At 32.0% G+C, this 16,709-nt stretch overlaps 1 protein-coding gene across 1 annotated transcript in view; it reads left to right on the forward strand.

Annotated features, from left to right (window-relative positions):
* The window catches only part of LOC134697559 (uncharacterized), a 37,302-nt gene that overhangs the window by 17,474 nt on the left and 3,119 nt on the right, over positions 1-16,709 (forward strand). The window contains exons 15-27 of the mRNA XM_063559840.1: positions 192-366; positions 2,138-2,282; positions 2,718-2,828; positions 3,082-3,192; positions 3,503-3,556; positions 8,944-9,065; positions 9,672-9,814; positions 10,888-11,035; positions 11,938-12,141; positions 13,006-13,227; positions 14,066-14,848; positions 15,324-15,536; positions 16,469-16,564. Coding sequence (XP_063415910.1) covers positions 192-366; positions 2,138-2,282; positions 2,718-2,828; positions 3,082-3,192; positions 3,503-3,556; positions 8,944-9,065; positions 9,672-9,814; positions 10,888-11,035; positions 11,938-12,141; positions 13,006-13,227; positions 14,066-14,848; positions 15,324-15,536; positions 16,469-16,564 — 2,527 coding nt within the window. The remainder of the gene's footprint in view (positions 1-191; positions 367-2,137; positions 2,283-2,717; positions 2,829-3,081; positions 3,193-3,502; positions 3,557-8,943; positions 9,066-9,671; positions 9,815-10,887; positions 11,036-11,937; positions 12,142-13,005; positions 13,228-14,065; positions 14,849-15,323; positions 15,537-16,468; positions 16,565-16,709) is intronic.

Below are 16,709 nucleotides of genomic sequence, written 5' to 3' on the forward strand. Positions count from 1 at the left end.
TGTTCCTGTTTGAAGACATTGTGAAAAATTACGAAATTGCATTTATGTATTTTATGTTGGGTTTGATTTTTAATATCGAAAAAAAATCAATTATGAAGATCAGATGTTTTTTCATATTGTTTTTGTTTGATTTGTGCTTATATCTCAAGAGGTAAACAACAAAAAGCAAACTTTTAATTTTCTCTTTACAGGTTGGTTTAAGAAGTCACATGATTCATTCGGCTTTTAAAAGAACTCCACCGAGCTACCTGGACTTGGTCAGAAGATGTGATGCAATTTCATGTGAAGGCCATTGTGTTTGTTCTCCACAAGACCAGAAATGTCCATTTAATCCAAGTCTTGGTAATTGTACTGATGTATCAGATGGTAAGAATGATAAGGCACTTATATCAAATTCGTCAAGAATCAGAATTTTGTAAAAGGTTATTAATGTGTGAGTTCTTTGAAAATTGTAAATGCATTCCATGAAAACTAAAGATTAAAGTCATTTTTTTGTGCGTTGTCATTTGAAACTATAGCGCACATGAATGTTGAAATAAACATATTTTTTTTTATATAGATTAGACCGTTGGTTTTCCCGTTTGAATGGTTTTAAACTAGTAATTTTGGGGCCCTTTATAGCTTGTTGTTCGGTGTGAGCCAAGGCTTCGTGTTGAAGGCAATACATTGACCTATAATGGTTTACTTTAAAAAAAATGTTATTTGGATGGAGAGTTGTCTCATTGGCACTCACACCACATCGTCCTATATCTATGTTTGTCCAAATGAACTCATCATAACTACTAGGCTAAAAGAGGGACGAAAGACACCAAAGGGACAGTCAAACTCGTAAATCTAAAACAAACTGACATCGCCATGGCTAAAAATGAAAAAGACAAACAGAAAAACAATAGTACACATGACACAACATAGAAAACTAAAGAATAAACAACACGAACCCCACCAAAAACTGGATTTATTTTGTATTAGATGTTTATCAAAATTTAGAAATACTGGCTGCGAAAAGAGGTAAATACAAGCTGGGAGGCTTAGCGCTACAAAACCAGGTTCAATCCACCATTTTCTGTATTTGAAAATGCCTGTACCAAGTCAGGAATATGACAGTTGTTGTTCATTCATTTGATGTTTTGATTTGAATTTTCCGCGGAGTTCAATATTTTTTTGTGATTGGACTTTTTACGTACCTTTTATAAACATTTTAAACATTCATTTAAAAGTAAATTGTTTAAGGTTGAATATATTTGTGTTTTGTTTGAAAACTTACATCTCCCCTCCTCTTGCTTTTGGTAAATATTTCATCTAGATGGTTTATATACAATAAACTCTTTACCTATCATTCCAAATATCACTGAAATAAGACATAATAAGAATGCATTTATGCTCTCAACCTTTCACATTTTTTCCATATATGGGTAAGGAAAAAGTGCTGCACCATTTACTAATACCATTATCTGTAACAGTTTTTGTTCACACTTTCTTGAATTTTGCATGCTGGTATTGATTCAAGTATTTACAAAAAATGTATAACATTTACCGAGACCTTGTGGCTGGAATGGTTCTTACTCTAAATAGATTGTTATTATATACATTTACGTTTACACTTTAATTTGTGACTATGGCATTAATAATTTGGAAGCCGTTTGAAACCGTTAACCTATCTAAGATATTAAAGACAATCTACAGAATGAGTAGATATAGAGAAATAAAATTGAAATTGTAAAAGTTGAAACTAGTGATAATGATGAATAGTCGGGAAGTTGGCAAAAAGAGATAACAAAAATTGTTCACCACTTCCTTAAATAATGGTGCATGGAATTGTGTTATAGCTCATAATGATAATTTTATGTTTTCATTTTAGGGCAAAAACAACTAAATATTTACCGTTCTCGAAAACTCTTCTATCATAAGCGAAGTGAAGTATAAATCATCTTTTGTTGAGTATCTGTAAAACTTGCTAAACTATGGCGAGGTTAATAATTTGGATTTCAAATTGTATTCCACATGTTCCATAGGTCATGAAGGTATGACTTCACTTTATATTTTAATAAACAATATTGTAATACGCATACTATAGTGTATATTTATACTATTCGAGTAAAACGAGCACATTGTATTTTTTACAATATATTTTTTGCAGATGTATTTTCTGGTACACAATACACATTATTGTTAGTAAAGGACACAAATGGTTATACCACTGATGACCAAGCTGTAACAGCTTCTGATAGTGTACTGAGAGCTTCATGGATTATATCTCAACAGTTCCCTTCTAAACCATTATGGTAAGTTTGTACAACTCAATGTAACAACATTTGATAGTGTACTGAGATCTTCATGGATTATATCTCAACAGTTCCCTTCTAAACCCTTATGGTAAGTTTGTACAACTCAATGTAACAACATTTGATAGTGTACTGAGATCTTCATGGATTATATCTCAACAGTTCCCCTCTAAACCCTTATGGTAAGTTTGTACAACTCAATGTTACAATATTCGACAGTGTACTGAGAGCTTCATGGATTATATCTCAACAGTTCCCCTCTAAACCCTTATGGTAAGTTTGTACAACTCAATGTAACAACATTTGATAGTGTACTGAGAGCTTCATGGATTATATCTCAACAGTTCCCCTCTAAACCCTTATGGTAAGTTTGTACAACTCAATGTAACAACACCTGATAGTGTACTGAGAGCTTCATGGATTATATCCCAACAGTTCCCCTCTAAACCCTTATGGTAAGTTTGTACAACTCAATGTAACAACACCTGATAGTGTACTGAGAGCTTCATGGATTATATCTCAACAGTTCCCCTCTAAACCTTTATGGTAAGTTTGTACAACTCAATGTTACAATATTCGACAGTGTACTGAGAGCTTCATGGATTATATCTCAACAGTTCCCCTCTAAACCCTTATGGTAAGTTTGTACAACTCAATGTTACAATATTCGACAGTGTACTGAGAGCTTCATGGATTATATCTCAACAGTTCCCCTCTAAACCCTTATGGTAAGTTTGTACAACTCAATGTAACAACACCTGATAGTGTACTGAGAGCTTCATGGATTATATCCCAACAGTTCCCCTCTAAATCCTTATGGTAAGTTTGTACAACTCAATGTAACAACACCTGATAGTGTACTGAGAGCTTCATGGATTATATCCCAACAGTTCCCCTCTAAACCCTTATGGTAAGTTTGTACAACTCAATGTTACAATATTCGACAGTGTACTGAGAGCTTCATGGATTATATCTCAACAGTTCCCCTCTAAACCCTTATGGTAAGTTTGTACAACTCAATGTAACAACACCTGATAGTGTACTGAGAGCTTCATGGATAATATCCCAACAGTTCCCCTCTAAACCCTTATGGTAAGTTTGTACAACTCAATGTAACAACACCTGATAGTGTACTGAGAGCTTCATGGATTATATCCCAACAGTTCCCCTCTAAACCCTTATGGTAAGTTTGTACAACTCAATGTTACAATATTCGACAGTGTACTGAGAGCTTCATGGATTATATCTCAACAGTTCCCCTCTAAACCCTTATGGTAAGTTTGTACAACTCAATGTTACAATATTCGACAGTGTACTGAGAGCTTCATGGATTATATCTCAACAGTTCCCTTCTAAACCATTATGGTAAGTTTGTACAACTCAATGTAACAACATTCGACAGTGTACTGAGAGCTTCATTGTCCGACTTAATGTTTATACAGCCATTTATCACTGTTTTAAGACCCACTTATACATATAATCTTTCATTCTTAATGTTGCTGCAAGTTCTATTCAGTTGTCAGTTGGTTGTACAGAAAGGAGTAGGTCCGGTAAGAGCCCGTTTTGCCCCCAAAATATAGCAGTTTTACAAAATTGTTAAAATGTAAACTTTAAGTTATTTATTGAATAGTAGAATGGTTCTGCTACTTAAATATTGGCTGTTTTTGACAATACAATGCACATATATTGAGTACTGGCACCATTAGGTTATGCTAAATTACTGAAATCTTCACAATTCCAGCATTTTAGTTAAATTTTAGACGGTTTCCGTGTAAAACGAAATTGGCCGCATTCGTGTTCATCCAAAATATTGAAATGGAAGTTGTATTTGATGATAATACATAACATATATAAAGATTGAGGATGAACACAGATGCGGCCACTTTCATTTTTAACAAAAACCATCTGAAAAGTGACATTTTTTCGCATATTTGGTAGATTTTTCATATTTAAGCTTGAATCGGATCGTTTTTAATGACTAAATGAGTTCAAATCTTTCACAAAAAATAATTGAATCAAATGAAATAGACACTTAAGTGTTTAAAAAGTGGTCAAAATCTTTCGTCAGATTAAACTGAAATTTGAGGCAAAAATCGGTCCTTACCGGACCTACTCCTTTGCTATAAACTTTCACCAACATTTGTAGTTGCTTTTATAAATCTATGTTATGTTCTATCTTGCTTTGCTCGTCCGAATATACATTATTTCTTATTCTGTATAAAAAATCAACAAAGACTAATATGACAGGAGTAATATGACATACAAAACAGACAAATCCCTCTATTGTTTATGCGCATACACCAGCGCAATAGTACTATGCCGTCAGCGTTTTATGACGTCAGGTTTCCGCGAACTCGAAACGTTAATGAGAGTTATTCCTCTTTGAGCCGATGGAGAGAGTGACAAACGTTTTAATAAGTAGATTTTCCCGAGATATTTTCCGAGAAGAAAATGAAAATTGTTTTTATATAATAAATAGACATGTTCCAAAATTGGATATATAAATTAATTATGTGAATTAAGTGTATCTGCAACAAACAACAAAACAGCAAATGATAAAATATATGAATAAAAAGAGATTCAACATGAACTATACAGCAAACTAACAACTGTCAAGAAACGAAACACAAATCTGGATACTCGACAACAAGATGGGATTTTTTTAAGTCCGGGATTTCGGGACTGGCCAATCATATTATAATATAAAACTAAGTTCCATAATTTGCTACGTGTATGGATTTATCTGTTCTATAGAGACAATCTCTTTGGTAGCCTAGGTTTTAAATTGTATTTATATTTCCACAAATCATGAAGAAAGTACGAAAATCATCAATCATGTCATCAAAATTCAATGTATATATAGAATTAGAAACCTTACGCACCTATATGGATATGGCAAATTGCACATATGTATTTTGAATGTGTAAGGCGATTACATTTTTACACGAATATAATATTCAGATTTCTGATAAGCACCAACAAATCAGTAACCCAACGACGCATACGTGTAAAATAAAGTCCATGTAGAGAAATTAACATTTACGCTTCTAACATTGTATGTTTTTGCATTTGACCACTCCCGAGTATGATCCGATTTGCCAAATTTTATATTTATGTACTAGGTGCGCAATTTTTATATAAAAAAAACAACATAATTCTGCCTGTGTTTTAAAGTTGTCGGAATGAAGAATTAAAGAGGAATGCATATGAAACAAGAATGTGTCCAAAGTACACGGATGCCCAACTCACACTATCCTTTTCCATGTTCAATGGACAGTGATATTGGGTAAAATACTCTAATTTGTCATTAACATTAGAAAGATCATGTCATAAGCAACATAAAATTGAGAATGGAAATGGGGAATGTGTCAAAGAGACAACAACCCGACCAAAATAAAAAAACACAACAGCAGAAGGTCACCAACAGGTCTTCAATGTAGCGAGAAATTCCCGCACCCGGAGGCGTCCTTCAGCTGGCCCCTAAACAAATATATACTAGTTCAGTGATAATGAACGCCATACTAATTTCCAAATTGTACACAAGAAACTAAAATTTAAATAATACAAGACTAACAAAGGCCAGAGGCTCCTGACTTGGGACAGGCGCAAAAATGCGGCGGGGTTAAACATGTTTGTGAGATCTCAACCCTCCCCCTATACCTCTAACCAGTGTAGAAAAGTAAAAGCATAACAATACGCACATTAAAATTCAGTTCAAGACATGTTTACTTAGTTTCAAGTTGATTGGACTTCAGCTTCATAAACAACTACCTTGACCAAAAACTTTAACCCGAAACTTGCAATTTCATTTTCTATGTTCAGTGGACCTTGAAATTGGGGTCGAAAGTCAAATTTGGTTTTAAAATGAGAAAGATCATATCATAAGCAGCAAGAACTTCAAAAGCTACCTTGACCAAAAACTTTAACATGAAACGGGACAGACGGACGGACGGACGCACAGACCAGAAAACATAATGCCCCTCAACAATGCTATCGTAGGTGGGGCATAAAAAATCAATAGTTGATTTGAGAAAAAAAAGTCGGACTAGGTTCCATTCATAATCACGATATGACAACTGTATGAGAATACTTAGACTGAGTTTCTAGCAACATGACGGAATATTTTGATATGATAGACCCCGTTAACACTTGCACGAAATTGAATCGATCTTTTAAGAGCATCTCTCATTTACGATCTTTTTAGAACTTATGATTTTAAATAGTATACATTGCAATCCTAAAATAATCGGTCATATCGTTAAAAAAAAACTCGTAGTAAATAGAACAAGGAAATATTTGGTTCATTAGATGTGCTTCTGCATTTATTAATTATCTTTTTGATTAATATGTCATAAGTCCTTTTAAAAACAAAGAAATGTCAGAATAATTTTACTTATAACGGTCATTTTGTTTGAAGATGAGGAATTTACAGAAAATAATAATAAAAAAAAATAATAATGAATAAATACAATTGAAAAGATAGTTCTTAAAATGTGCACCAATTAACACACGTATATTAAGCGAATACGGAAAGAATAAGTAACGGTATCAGTCGAGCACTGAAACAGGTCCTGTCCAAGGTCAGGAGCTTGTAATTAAATAGTTGTCTTTAAAGTGTTACATATTTGTTTTTCATTTATTTATTTTTTGTTCATAAATTAAGCCGTTTTTTCTCGTTTGAATTGTTTTTCACTTGTCATTTCTGGACCTTTTATAGCTTTATATGCATTATGAGATTTGCTCATTGTTGAAGGCCGTAAGGTGACCTATTATAAATAGTTCCTGTGTCAATTGGTCTCTTGTGGAATTTTTTATTATTTGCTATCATATCTTTATCTTTTAGAAAAATGACGCAAAAAAACGACGTATACATTTTTTTTTATTTTCATGTTCTGTCAAATCATTTGAGCATACGGACGAAACTTTGAAATCAGTTACTTATAAGAATATATTAAACTGACCATGCGAAGATTTATTTTCATATCTACATAAAACATTTTGAATGTAGATCGATTTATCTAAGCGTTTAAACTTAAACAAAGATCAGGGTTGCGTTCAATATCGTAGAGGCTACATAGGGCTACGTAGATTTATGACTATTGAACATGTAGCTAGCCTAGCTGCTACAAAGATATTGATTGCAGCTAGCCTAGCTACTCGTTCATAAGATCAAAATATATGTAGAACTACGTAGCCGCTACGATTTTGAACGGAACCCGGTTCATAAAATCAATCTTTTTAAAACTACATTTGGAAGTGGTATTTAAGTCTTTAAGTATTTAAGTCCGATCTTTCCGAGTCATATTTTACAATATCGGCTCCTCGATCTTTATTGTTAGGGGTCTTAGATTTCTATTGATTTTAAGTTATTATCAACAAAATAAAAAGAAACAACATTCTTCACCGCGAAATTATAATTCATGATATCGTAAGCAAAGGTTTGTTGGTGACCTTCTGCTGTTGTTTTTTATTTGGTCGGGTTGTTGTCTCTTTGACACATTCCCCATTTACATTCTCAATTTTATCTGTCTTGTCTTTCAGATATACTTTGACTGAACTATGAAATGATATAACAAATATATTCACTATTTTAAGAAGAATTTCTGTTCAACACATAAGCACTATACACAACTTGAATAGAAATGTTGTTCATAGAAGCATAATCCATTCGCGTGTACATTTGTTCAACGCATTGTTTTCCAACCACCGCATTTATATTACGTGTCTGTGAAACTGACGGAAAACTAAGTACTATCAAGTGTAAATTAATATGAATTAATAGTAGTTGAAAACAAGCAAACAACATAACAGCAAATAACGAGAACTGTGTTGTCCGTAATTTGTATAGGAATAACGCCCAAAACCGGCGGAACGGCTTTCGACGTTATTTCAAAATTGGCGCAATGTATTCCCGCCATTTTAAATTGTTAACCCTTTTGTAGAAATATCTCTTTTTTCATTCCGGTGACCCCATCGTTTTATTTCATGATTTTATCTAGAAATAAACAACGCATATTCTGTTGAATACTCATCGAGAAATTATTGGTCATTTTTTTTTAAACTTCATTCTTTTATAGTTATTTCACAATAAATAAAGGCGGGAAAATTATTAAAGCAACTTATCGCTAATTTTTCCCCTCAGAAATTGGTAATATTATTAAAATAGTTTGTATTAACTACTTGGTTAACAGAACAAACAAGTTTTATGGGAAACCAACTTTTAAAAAAATATTACACTGTTATTGACTAGAGGTCCCGATTTCCAAATTCCATGAAAAAGACGGCGTTCTAAATCGAAAACGAGGTCGGTGACCCCATTTTTTTATTAGCTTATTTTGAAGCTTTTACCTAACCTAAAGTAAATATAAAATATAAAGAAGATATTATTGGTAGTTCTGATTAGAAGGATTTGTCTTTACATCTAATAATATTTTACATTGTTTTCAAAAGTGATTTATTTCATTTGACAATAAAATTGTACTTCATCAGTTTTGAAGCTTTTTGACACGTCATACTTTTTAATTTGATGTAAATACTTAGTGAACTATTGTATATGTGGTTAATCTATGATGAATGTATTGCTACCTTATTGTTCCTAATCGAATGCATGTATCTTGATACAACAAGTAATATGTAAATGCTGGCTTAATTTATACTGAAGGTATGAATGGAGTGTGGGTGACGCAGATGATTCAACACCGATTGGTATTTATAACCCACTCGAGGAGAAGGTTTGGCAGGATGCTGGTCAGTTAATGGAATCTGTCTTCACTATTGGACCAGGTAGACAATATATGGTTCTTTTTTCAAATGATAATTTGATTTTATGTTTACATATTCTGTTCGTGTGTTTTTACATTTTCTTGCTATTTCAATACTCGCAGAATATAACACACTTTACCGTTCAATTCCAAAAGACTGCTGATTTATGCAGAAAATAAAGGTGTTCATTTCGTAATCTTACACTACTCTAACGGGAATGTGTCTTTCTCAACCTTGATATCTTTAACATTTTATGGGTGACATATATCTAGAGGTTGCTGAAGACATTTTGACAAACTACGTTGTGCATTGTTTCTATAATTTAATAATAAAAACAAGTATGAGTTTTTTGTGTGTCAGCAAATATGTATGAGAATGTCTCTGATGCGTATGGATAATTCCGAATACATGGAAATAATCATTCCAAAAAATTCAGGTAGATATTTGAAATCTTTCTAAGGGATTGAGTATTTTGTAAATAAAAAAAAATAAATTGTAAGAAACAAAAAGAAAGTAGTCTCTAAATCACATTTTGAAAAACAATGATTTCACTAAACGTTTGTCAACATTACCAGTTACTCACATGCTTAACCAGACTAATAATCGTTTAAATGTTAATATTTTTAGATCAACAATTGTTAGAAAACACCATCAAATATTCTGTGTTTGTACGGATATGGTACACATCTGACACGTATGCTGTATTTAAGACGGATGGTATTGTTGTGATGACACAGACACCTGCTGTAGCTACAGTCAGAGGAACGGCTGTGAGTACTTCAAATGTTACGGCTGTTGTGTCAGATCTGATGTCTACATTATATTCAAGACATACGTATTATTGTGATGATTTAGACAACAATGATAAGACAAACTGCTGTTTCTGCATTTTCAAGAACTTTTTTGGGTTTCTACTGAGTTCCATTGAAGCATGGTTGGGTTTAGGAGGAAATGATTATCGAAGTTTTACAGTCAATTGCTCCTATGAGTTGTTTCATAGAATAATCAACTTTTTCTAAATGTTTGTATCAATATACCAAGCAAATTTGTATTTTCTTTGCGAAAACATTTGGATTTTTTTTTGCATTTTTTCAAATGATGAAACAGTTAGTTTTCAGTAGTACCTGTATTTAATCTATGCATTTGCAGTCACAATCAAGGATCTTTAAAACTTTTGTTTTATTATATATATATATATATCAATTGAGTTATGCAAGATACGTTTTCACGTACTCAATTGAAATATTTTTTTCACGATTTTTCTGATTTATCAACCTTTTATGCAATATTTTTAGAGGACGCCTATTATGTGTCTAACAGGTTTCTACCAAAAAGGCTTTAAACTTTGTATTTTGTTTGTAAGAAAATTAGTTATGTGCATCTCACTTTTAGTAATGATATTAAGATTTGCACGTAGAGACTGTCATATATTTCTTTAAGGCAGTCAACACATTTGTAATATTAAATACATGTTTTAGGGTCAGTATCATAAATGACCTTTGATACTAAACAAATAACAATCACAACAATGTATTGGTTGCAACCTTTTAGTCTTTGTCATATTAAGACATGTGGTAAGTTTAAAAACCATACCTGGCGTTTCGCCTGAATCATGTACATTAAATATAGCAACATATATCTACAGTTTGTTTTACATTTTTGATTGAAAGCAATTGGTTTCCCAAAAAAACCAAAGAGAACATTAATTGTAACACTCTTAAAGTTTCCTTAATTTTAAGGCAAAGCTGATTATGGAAGAATGACCTTTGTTGAATGCTAGGGATGGAGTCAGTTGACTTTATTATGTCATTGAATCAATGAAAAAAATCTTTTTAATTTAAAGGTGATAGAAAAAGTTTTGAATACCTATGTAAAAGATGATGACTATATGAGAATAGGGAGACCTATAACATTTATGTGGAGGGACAAATTCATCAATGCTGCAGCCACAATAGAGGAATACAAACTTTATATAAGTTCATTTCCTGGAGGTAAGTTCATAATACATTCGGTTAGCAGATTTTGAATCAAGTAGTTGCAAGTAGTCAGTAACTGACTTATTTTCAAGATTTAAAAACTAAGATATGGTATGCTTGGCAATGACATACTGTTCAACGGAAACCTTTTGATGTTGAAATTAGCAGTTATCAGCAATAATATATAGATTCTTACATTGATACCAGTGGATTATCGGATTTATCGAATCGAGATAGTTAAATTATCAATTTTAAAGTTCGAGCCGCCTCGGCGAGTACTTTAAAATTTATAATTTAACTATCGAGATTGGATAAATCCGATAATCCACGAGTAACTATGTAAGAATCTGTTTCTCTAATGATTAAAAAGACATTTTCTTTTTTTGTTTACCGAAAATCCCCTTCGAGTTCCTTTCACATTGCACGAAGTTGTCAATTTCATTAACACCTGTTATCATATTTTGGTTCATCCAGTCAGCCAAAAAGGTCATGACCCTTAAAATCATCCAATGATCTTCTGAGATCACCAGCAACCACACGTTGGTTAAATTTTTTTATACAATGGGTTCGAAAAGGGATAAATTTCCATAGAATTAAAGAAACGTGCATATAAATAAATCTGATCTTATCTTTTTTTTCCGAACTAGATTAATGGATTAATAGATTTGATAAAAAAAAAAACACTAAATGAATAATTTTTAGACATTTCTTTGCAGTATTTAACTGCGAATTCATAACCATATTACAAACCAATAGAGTGTATTCTTATTAAGAAAGGATCAAATGTAGGTTTGTTTTACTTTAGTAGTCATTGAGTTATGTTTATTGAAATTATCATGATATACAAATATCAAAATATTGTTTTCTGAAAACAAATAAGCTAGTTTTCTCTGAATTAATGTTCTCTTTTCTTAAAGGATATGACATATTGACAATACCCACAGATTTAGATGGAACAGCGGAAGGATTTAACATGTCTAGAGTCAACTTATCACCAGGAATTAAATATTATTCTAATGTGATAGCTTATAACTATGCTGGTGTTCACACTACGTCTACGTCAGATGGGTTCATTGTAGATCATGTAGACCCATCAGCTGGGATTGTATATGATGGATTAGGTATGTCAATGGTTCTACCATTTATATCCATGAATTTATAATACAGTTTTTACCTAATTCATTACAAAAAACATGCATAAATGTGTGTTTTATTTAAACACAATCGCTATGACTTTAAATAAATCTGATTATAAAAGTTGGTTATATTAATATTGTGTAATGTTGAAGACAAACATGAGGTAATGAAATAAAAAAGGGGTTATTCGTTATTTTGACTCTTATTTTGCTCTGCTTGAAAAAAGGGCGTGTATTTTGTTGTACATTTCAAATTATCTGCATATCTGTCAATTACACTTTTGGTTTCCAAATGAAACATATAGTAACGTTTGATCAAATGTTGTAGTGTTTGTACAAATGTTTTGATATTGTTATCTATTATGTCTATAAGTTTTGTTCACACATCGTTGTCGATACAAATACATTGTATGCGACTTTCATACAAGTCAGAGGTTTAGCTACCTATAGACCAGGTTTAATGCACCATTTTCCGCATATGAAAATGTCTGTATACAGTCAGGAATTTGACAGTTTTTATTCATTTTCTTCATGTGTTTTAACTTTCAATTTTGCCATTTACTGAGGGACTTTTCGTTAAGATTTTTCATTGAAGATCATATGTGTCGCATGTTTTGCATCGATAAAACATTGAAAAATCAAATTTTTTTTTTTTTTCATATGTGCCTGTAATTCTAATAAAATGTACTTGAATATTGAATAGCCTATATATATTATAATGCATATTTTCCTGAGGAAAGTAACATAATAATTTTTTTTTGTTATAACGACTTGAACCTATCCATCATCGTTATAAATAGAATTGCCTTTATAAAGTTAATTTGTTAATTTTGCTTACTTTGAATACAGGAGTAATGGATGTCGAATATAAGAACTCTTCGGACATAGTGGAAGCCCATTGGCATGGATTTTTAGACACAGAGTCTGGTATTCGGTCATACCAATGGTGTGTGGGGTTGACAACCGTTGTTGATTCAAATTATGAACAATCGGAATGTGATATTTTACCTTGGACTAATGTTGGACTTCATGTTTCTGTATCTCGTAATCTGTCAACAGATATTCCCCAGGGTAGGTCTTTAAGAAATTAACTAATGCACAACTTGTATTGAACATGAGTGAGATATTTACACAGTCGTCATTTGAAGGATAACAGACACAAAAAACATGTCTAACCAAATCATTTTTTAATGTTTCCATACTAGGCCAAGAGCCGTTAATCATTAATGCAGTGTTTGCTGGCTGGCTGTATGTCTTATTTTTCTTGTCTATTGTTATAGTAAAAATCACATTTTACTTAAATCTCATGTCTTTACTGAATGATACAAATCTGTAGTAGAAAACACTGTTTGTCGTATTCAAAAAAAGCAGGTGCATATTTGAAATAGTATTTTAAACTAATAAAAATAATAAGGCTTTTCAATGTGACTGTAATCGTTTAATGACTATATTTGTGAAAACTTGAACCACTTCGAAATCATCAACTTGAATGTAAATGTTCTATCATGTAAATTATAATAGTTGTGTCACATTGAGTTTCTTTATTTACCGTTTAAATACTATACTTTATAAGATAAGTAAGAAACTAGGCCATACACATCCACAAATTTGAACATAAACTTTATGTCAAACTACAAAACAAAATTATTTTCATTCAATTTTATAAATAGAAGTTCATATGAGAGGTCAAATATACATAAGGGCTTTGAGCTCAAAAGTCGAAAACTAAAAAGGCTAATAAGACTTAAAGCGAAAATGACATTAAAAAGCACACAAAAAAAACAACATAGAAAAACTATAATACTGACTGAGATCTCAGGTGCTCTGATAGGGAAGTAGATCTTTGTACACATGTGGCAACCATTGTATTATTTTTGGCAATTGTTTGATTTCAATAATTGTATAACAGGTACTAAAATATACAATAAGGTCTATGCTGTGGACAATGTAGGGAGAACATCACCTATTGTTACATCAGATGGTGCCATAGTAGATGAAACACCTCCTGTTTCAGAAAAATTTATTCATATTGATGACAATATTGTTGACAATCCTTCATTTGAAGACACGAGTGGCGATCTATTATCTTGGTTGAATGTTAGTTCTACAGATATATGCACAATATCTAGTAGTTACCACCCATTGTTATGGATACCCGATTTATCAACATGCATGGCTGTTATATCATCACAAGTAAATTTAGCTAAAGACGGACAGTCTTTTCTTTTCATCAGAGGGAATGTTCAGCAAAAACTTGTCGACGTCAAAACTGGACATTTTTACAAGATTTTATTTTACTCAAGTCATTTACCGATAACAGATTCTGTAGGAGCAAACAAGGAAGGTTTCGTACAACTTGGGGATGACAAACAAGTATTCCTGATATATACAAAACCATATCGTCATGATGGACATGGGGAAGGCAATAGTAGAGCAGAAATTTCCTGGCATGCACACACCTTTTATTTCAAAGCTACAAATGATCAGGTTAATATCACTATTGGAAGTATAGACATGACAACGGGGATATTTATAGATAATCTATCTGTTCGGAAGGTAAATTTGACAACAGTATCACCAGGGGGTCACGTGATTGGCCATGTGGTATATTTACATGAATGGAGTTCCATACATGGGTCATGGAGTTTTGCAGATCCAGAATCTCCAGTCATAGATTACAGCTGGGCAATAGGTTAGTTATTGATTCAATTTGACTTAAACTATCTAATTTAGAGGTTTTTGAATGGTCTTTGTCTAACAAGTGTCCTAGTAAGATCTTGCTAGTTTTTTAATAGATGGTGATTTTACTTAAATACATGTATATTTCTTGATTGGGTTAACCATTATCCAATATAATCAGTATACATTGATACATTCGGAATGTGCATGTCACACTTGATTTAATAATTTGATAAGATTCGTGAGTTTACGAAAATGTGACGGTTATACACTAAATGTACTTATTTTTTTTTGTATTTAAGTTTGTCTATATGTTATATCTGTACTTTAAAATCAATATAAATTACTTTTTCAATACCGTTTATTTTGTCCTATATATGTTTGTTTATCATTATGGAATATCATTTTAACTATTATTCTGTATTGTTCACATGTTGTAGAATGTTTCGATATTGACCACTTTTGTTTATATCATTCCCATTGTTAAGGTTATGCAACTGGAGGAACACAAATACAACCATTCAGAAGTGTTGGATTGATGCACTTTGGGATTAACAACAATGTGACCTTGGTACACAACACATATATTTATATCACAGCCATAGCTACGAACGGGGCAGACTTGAGAGGAATTTCTTACTCTGATCCAATACTAGTAGATCTGACACCCCCTGACATCAAATTCGTCAATGATGGATTAGGTAAACAAAGATATAAAGACTATGTATAAGTTTTGTTTATTCAATACTTATATTATATGAATAATATTTCTTTATGGATAGGTATCTTATGGCAATAATACCTTAACTATTTTTGTAAAAACGATCAACTGCTGATTTATTTGAATGACATCTGTGTGATGTGACGAGAATATTAGATTCAAATGAGATTTCCCCAACAAAAATGTTTTACATGTATACAACATACTTATTGTTGAATGTTTAGACAATTAAAGACAGTTGTATCACGTATTTACTGTCATATAGTATTGCTAGAAATATTCGAGAAAAATGACTTTCTTTATGTTATTGTATGTTTTATACATACTAACGGAACTAGTGTACGATAATGAATTATGAGGGTAACATATATATATAAACGAGTCTAAATTAAAAACTACGTTCAAACCTATGATTGCGTTGGATAAAAACCGAATTTTTATTCGTGTGCATGTAAAACAAATTTCGTTGTAGAAGGGTATAAAAACAGCACCAACAACATTTTCCAAAGCCCAAAAAAGTGAAAAAGTATATTTAAACAAAACGCATTTGACTAACAAGTCGAACAACTGATGTTCTTTAACCCTGCTGACTGCCATTGGCGATTGCCAAATAAAATTCATCACAAGATGTAACAAAATGGATCTTAATATAAATTTAATACTACACAGATTTTTTTTTTTAACTTATATATATATCTATAAAGGAAATGAAAACAAGTTTAAATGAAACAATGAGGTACCAAAAATATTGCACAGTAATATAACCATCAAAAACAACAATTTTATTAAAAAAAACCCAACCTCATTAAAAAAAAATGTAATATCAAAGATAAGCAACAATATACAACACAGGAATCTAAAAGCTAAATTTAAGAAAATGATATTCTAAATAGTGACCAATTAAAATTGCAGGTGAAGATGAAGATGCTTGGGAATTTAATGAAGTAGTAGCAAACTGGGACTACGAAGATCCAGAATCTGGTATCCTGTTCTGTAAATGGGCTGTAGGTAAGACTTTACTTGGTAATTAACTGGGTCTACGAAGATCCAGAATCTGGTATCCTTTTCTGTAAATGGGCAGTAGGTCAGACTTAACTTAAATACAAGCTATGAAGATCCAGACTCTGGTATCCTGATCTATAAATGGGTAGTA

The sequence above is a fragment of the Mytilus trossulus genome, chromosome 14, assembly GCF_036588685.1.
Source record: "Mytilus trossulus isolate FHL-02 chromosome 14, PNRI_Mtr1.1.1.hap1, whole genome shotgun sequence".
In the NCBI taxonomy this organism is placed as follows: domain Eukaryota; kingdom Metazoa; phylum Mollusca; class Bivalvia; order Mytilida; family Mytilidae; genus Mytilus; species Mytilus trossulus.